The sequence below is a fragment of the Lotus japonicus genome, chromosome 2 (genome assembly GCF_012489685.1).
Source record: "Lotus japonicus ecotype B-129 chromosome 2, LjGifu_v1.2".
In the NCBI taxonomy this organism is placed as follows: domain Eukaryota; kingdom Viridiplantae; phylum Streptophyta; class Magnoliopsida; order Fabales; family Fabaceae; genus Lotus; species Lotus japonicus.
Genome location: NC_080042.1, coordinates 10607460 through 10613768, shown reverse-complemented (window position 1 = coordinate 10613768; position 6309 = coordinate 10607460). Strand labels below are relative to the sequence as shown.

The window sequence follows — 6309 nt, the reverse complement described above, 5'->3', positions numbered from 1 at the left end:
TCATAAAACTAGCCTTGAATTAGGATAAAAAAAAATTAATACAAAAAATAACTCTAACCCACAGATTGGCTCGCTTGACCGACATGTTGACCCTTTTAACCCGCGAGTTAAACAAGCTGGGTTGTACTAGCCCAGGTATTTTTCGAGCTAAAATTTAACTAACCCAACTCGACTCGTTTAACCAACCTGTCGAGCTGGCTTGTGGGTTGTCGACCGCTCTAACTATCAATTGTTTTATGAGCTTTCAACTAGGCATTGTCCAAATAGCCGAAGTTTTCTATTTACTAATTTTCTGCAAGTAGTTTTGTTTTTCAAATGAGTGGTTTTTTTTGAAACAAAATGAGTGGTTACTAACTTCTAAAAAGGCTTTACAAAGTTATTCAATTAGAATTCATCAATTTGTCATCTCATAATTATATTTGGATTTAAAAATATTTAAAATGGAGTGTGATTAGATGCATGTGTAAAACTCTTCACACTATCAATAAATATAAATTAAATGTTTATTTTAATTATTGCTATCATTGTCGATGACTTATGTATCTTTTGTTTTGGAGAAATATTTTATTTAGTTCAAAAGATTTTCTTTTACGTACTCAGTTTTTACTTGTAATCGTAAAAATATCGTCTAATAATAATTTTAATTTTTAAGTATTTGTAAAATAAAAAATATATTACTTTTACTATCTTCAACAATTAAAGTATTATTTTTTGTCCCCATAAGATAGCTCAAGTGGTAGGAGTTGGGACATATGAGTTAGGTAGGGGAGGTCCAGGAATCGATTCTTGGCGGGTACAATTTATTTTTCCGATGTAAACAAAAAATATTATTTTAAAAAATCATTAATGAAGTTGCAAAATAAAAACAAAATAGTGTTTTGAGTGAGTAAGTAAATATATTGAATGCTGAAGCTACCAGAAATTTTGTAGTAGTAATTTCACTGGCACTACATTAAGGGACCGTCAAAGGGAGGGTGTGCTAGCTGTGTGACCATTAAAGAATAGAATTCAAATTGAGTTACCCAATTAATGTCAACAAGGCAGAGTGTTTCTCTCTCTCTTTTTTGCCGTTGTATATATCTACTCCAACTCAAGAACTGTATTTGAACCTCAAAAGCAAAGCTTTATGTGAATCTGAAAAGAAAAATGGAAGAAGTTGAAGAGCCTGTAAGTCCCACTGGGCAATATTTGAACAGCTCTGCCTTGTGTATATACATTCTTGGTGTCTTAGAATTTGAGATTCCAATAGATGATTGTCACACCTTTTCACTGCTTCAAGATGTCTTCCTTCCAATCAATACACGTTTTTCCTCTGTCATGGTAGTGTACTCACCTCCTCTCTAATTGATATATAATTTTTCTCCCTCTTTCTCTCTCACACATCACATTGTTTTTTTTTTTTTTTCATTTTGTAATTTGGATAATTAATAACTCTTTGTATCATTGTCATAAGATCTGTTCATATCATTGAAATATTGGTTAAATATGTGTCTTAGAAAACATGAATGTTTAAGTATTAATGAGATATGAAAAATGTTTTTGTTCACACTAAATACATCTTCACTTTTAGACAAATATGAATGAGAGATGTTAGTAATATGATGAGTGGTATGATGGAAAAAAAAAGTGGGAATGAAATAGAAGAGATGAGTGAATATATAAAAGTTGTTGAGATATAGCAGGATTTTCATTTATGCGCTTTTATTATGGTAGAGTTTGGTAGAGAGAAAAACTGAGTTTTACTTTAGTATAATTATCATATCATATTTCATATTTTAATGATTTTTTTAGATACGATATAGTGGATTTCCTTTTAGTTCAGCCTTGTATTTATTTTTATTTGTAATTTTCTTTTCAAAAATTTTAATAGCTGAAAGAATTTTTGTTTTTGCTTTATTGGATAACTACAAAGACAAAACAACTACACAATGGTTAGAGACTCTCAAAGAATAAGAAAAAATATTTCTGTAATGCTGGGAAATATAGATATGAATTAATTAAAAAATTAGGATGTAATTTTTATAATAAACTAATAATTATTTATAATATATCAACTGTACATGTTTTATGTAATTATTGTTTATTACTTATTTTTTGAAAAAAAAAATTCTTTTCGTTTAGTAAAAAATAGCTTGAGAACATCTCTCAATTAAGATATATAGAGAGAAATAACATTTTTTTTTTTGAACTTGAGAAATAACATGAATTCAGTAGAAAAAAATCCTCAACAATAATTAAGCCCAAAACACAGTTACAACTGAGCCTATAGAACACTAATTATCTGCCTAAGTAGTTATTATTATTTATAGGGAGATATATTTTGTTTTTTGGTTACAGATATTTCAAATGAAAGTTTGAAAAATATAATAACGTGTGTAAGTTAAATGCAAAAAAAAAAAATTCAAATTTCAACCAGCAATTAGTTTCCCATTTTAAATACTATTTTTTTTTGAAATACATTTTAAATACTATTTTTAATTCTATAGTTAGTACATCGATCCATGTATTATATATAGAACTTATCCACACAAAATATATGTAGAACATAACACAAAATGTGCGAGTTATCTTATAATTTATAGTTCAAATGATATGATTTGATAAAATAGAACAAACTGCATGTACAGTGCCCTGGATATGTTTTTCCTTTAGTAGGGTGCAGGCAAGTAATAATTTTGACACTCTTCACCAATTTATTTTTTATGTAGTCACTACAATATAATTGAGTGATCTCGACCAATTGTTGAAGATTGGAGGATTCAATTTCTAATTCTATATATCAAATATATATAAAACATGTTTTCAAAGTTTAGTTTATCTGAATTTTAGCAATTATATTGTAAATCATGTAAAAAATTGGTTCACTCATGAAACATATTTTTACTATTAACATTTAACTTGAAAGCTCTTTTAACTAGTGAACTACCTTTTTTTTTCCAAATAAGAACTAACCATTGAAGTGCATATACTTGAATAGATTGGAGACCACAATGGGCAGAGAAAATGGAAGAAAGTTGAAGTGAAGCTGGAGGAACATATTAATGTTCCTATATTTCCCACAAGATCCAACTTGTTATATGATGATTATCTTGATGAGTATTTGTCCAAGATTGCAATGGAACATTTACCTCAAAATAGACCACTTTGGGAAATCCACATAATTAAGTACCCAACAAGCAATGCAGCTGGTACAGTGGTATTCAAACTCCACCATGCCCTTGGAGATGGTTACTCTCTAATGGGTGCACTTCTTTCTTGTTTGCAAAGAGCTGATAACCCCTCTCTACCTTTCACAATCCCATTTAGCAAAAGACCCAAATCAAGCTTCAACACCATTAAAGTTTTGAAAAGATTCCCCTCTTTTTTTTTCTCTGCATTCAGATCAGTATCAGATTTTGGATGGAGCATATTGAAAAGCAGTTTCCTTCAAGATGATCAAACACCAATAAGGTCTCGTGGAGAAGACACTAAGCTTCGGTACATTACCATCTCAAATGTGTCCTTCTCCATGGAAAACATCAAGGAAGTGAAATCTAAACTTGGAGTGGTAGGTGACATATCTCAATTATTAACACCAAATTATGACAATTGATGAAAATATGTTTTTAGTTCATGTAATATTAGAGTGCATTGATTTTATTATTTTCTTTATCTAGTGTCTTAGAACAATTGTGATATATAGCATTTGCCTTGTATATTTTACATTCTAATTAGCTTGATTATTGTTTCTTTCTTTCTCCAAATTAATTGCAGACCACAAATGACGTGATTGCTGGCTTAATTTTCTTGGGCATTCGGTTATATATGCAAGAAGTTTATGTGGAATCAAGCAAATCCCAGTCCACAGCATTGGTGTTACTGAATACTAGAAACATCAGTGGCTATAAGTCTGTTAAGGAGATGGTTGACAAGACCAATTATAGTGCTTCTTGGGGAAATCGATTTGCATTTCTGCATATACCAATTCCAAAGCTAAGTGATTCTAACTTGGCAAACCCTCTTGAGTTTATCTGGAAAGCCCATAAAGAGATCAATAGGATGAAGAATTCCTTAGCCACACCTCTAACTGGCATGCTTTTGAACATGGTGAAGAAATTCAAAGGTCCTGAGGTTGGTAGTTAGACTTTTAATTGAATGTCATTATTTTACACTTTCAGTTTATAATTTTGGACAATCAATTATATGGTGGTGGACGATGTTAAAAACTTGTTCACTCATGAACATGTTTTTACTACTAACATTTAATCCATGTCATTTATAATACGTTTTTTATGTGCTAGAATTAATTAGCAAAGATTCAATTCTTTATGTGGGCTGGATCAGGATCTTTTCAAGTAAATTGGCAGTGTCAATTGTAGAATTGTGTCTATTTATCTCTTCATAAATATTTAAAGAGTTCACATATTTAATGCACATGAAGAGAGATAAACATAAAATTTTAACTGAGTTTACAATTGAGAGAGGGTCCTAAACCAAGTGGGCTATATCAAACTTGCTCTATACATTTTTGAATCTAATTAGGGACAGTTTTATGGTGGACCATTGGACCATGTTAAAAATAGGTCCACCATGAACCATGTTTTTATGATTAATATTCGGCACTACATATTATTTATAATATGCTCTTTATTTGTTAAAATTAATTTATAAAAAGTCATTTCACCGACAAGGTCTAGCACGACGGATACTAGCAGTTATAGAAATACCTTGAAAACCTATAAAAAAAGTCATTTTAACTTGTGAACTATATTTTTCTTTTTTTAGACAGACTGTTTTAGTATACACTGCCTTGTAAATAATTTTACACAAATATTTAATCACACCTTACCATTTTACTATTTTTATACTTTTTAAATTTAAGTTATTTATAATATAGAGAAATGTTAAATCTAATTGAATGTTTGGGTACTTTTTTTTCTACTATGGCACAAAGAACTTTTCTCTGTATGTATTGCAGCTCTAGAAGTGCATTTAATCGCCAATTCTGTAGTTGACTTTAAACTATAGTACTATGAGTTAATTGTGTGTGATCATTTATGCTCACACTTTACAGGCTGCAGCAAAATACGTACGAAGTACTTTAAGAAACTCAAGCACAACAGTCTCAAGCATCATTGGACCAGTTGAAAAGATGTCTCTTGATAATCAACCAATTAAAGGTTTATACTTCATGGTTGCTGGTCCACCAGAGGTATGTGATAATTGATTGCACTAGAAATTGTAGTAATTACTTTTTTTTATATATAGAAGTTACATTGCACCAGAGGGATGTGAAAGCTTGTGAAGGTGATAGTGGTATGATTTATTTTAATAATTTTTGGATTTTCAGAGTCTCACCATAACGATAACGACCTACATGGGAAAGGTAAGAATTGCGTTTGGTCTGGAGAAAGGCTTCATTGACAAACAAAAGATGAAGTCGTGTATGGAGAATTCTCTTGAGAAGATAATTCTAGCAGCAAGAAATATTTCAGCATAAAATCAAAGAAAGAAAGACAGACCTGTATGGCGCACCCAAACCGCTTCGGATTAGCTGGGAAAATTAGATCCAGATCTCTAACTTTCTAGCTTATTTGCAGTTATTGCTAAGCTAATTCATGTGAATTCTATTTTTATTGAACCGAAACCCCAAATATTACATTTAACGGAGGCTATTTTTAAAGTCAAACCATATTTTCATCCCGAGTCAAGTTTTCTGGTTGATTTTTTTGGGGGGTGGGGGAGTAAAATGTCCCTAGTAACTAGTAAGTCAATTTTTACATCCTTCGAAAGGCATAAGATTAAAGAACATTGTACTTATACTTAATCACGGTGTATGTTAAATTTTAAATAAGCTTAAGTTTGAGGAATCCTCATCGCTTAATTGGAAACAGAGCTTAGATTGTTTAGACTTTAAACATCAATTCAAAGGGTTAGTTCGAAATGCAGGACTTAGCAATTTTCTTAGAAGGCCAAATGTTATGACCTTAGAATTCGAAATCAAGGTTAAACATCTAGTTAGTGAAAGCTCTGAAAACGTCCAAGTCTACTACTCTGATAAAGGCTTCAAAGAGTGGCAAATAAACCGATCATTCTTCCATCTCTTGTATTTTCTTTCAGTCTAACGCAATATGTTCTTATTATTTACCTTAAGTTCTTGCAATCTTTCTTACAAGTTATTACTTGTTCTTGTTTGAATAAATACTCATCAGAGTAATAATGTAAAAAAGTTGCATATTGTATTTGACCTTTATTTAAATAAAAATAATTTTTATAAAATTTAAAACAAAAATTGCAAAAAGTTGAATTATGACCGGTTTTGTATTGGTT

General features: G+C 30.6%; 1 protein-coding gene across 1 annotated transcript; it reads left to right on the top strand.

The window, feature by feature from the left end:
* Window positions 1-1020: 1020 nt before the first annotated feature.
* On the top strand, window positions 1021-6182 carry LOC130737554 (wax ester synthase/diacylglycerol acyltransferase 4-like). The gene is made up of 5 exons (XM_057589361.1): window positions 1021-1320; window positions 2978-3547; window positions 3754-4110; window positions 5054-5191; window positions 5330-6182. The coding sequence occupies exons 1-5, from the start codon at window positions 1147-1149 to the stop codon at window positions 5477-5479; spliced, it is 1389 nt and encodes a 462-aa protein (XP_057445344.1). The 5' UTR covers window positions 1021-1146; the 3' UTR covers window positions 5480-6182.
* The last annotated feature ends 127 nt before the right edge of the window (window positions 6183-6309 follow it).

Coding starts and splice junctions, on each gene's coding strand:
- LOC130737554 (XM_057589361.1), top strand. CDS start 1,147: ATGGAAGAAGTTGAAGAGCCTGTAAGTCCCACTGGGCAATATTTGAAC. Junction 3,548..3,753: donor TGAAATCTAAACTTGGAGTG/GTAGGTGACATA, acceptor AATTAATTGCAG/ACCACAAATGACGTGATTGC. Junction 4,111..5,053: donor AGAAATTCAAAGGTCCTGAG/GTTGGTAGTTAG, acceptor CACACTTTACAG/GCTGCAGCAAAATACGTACG.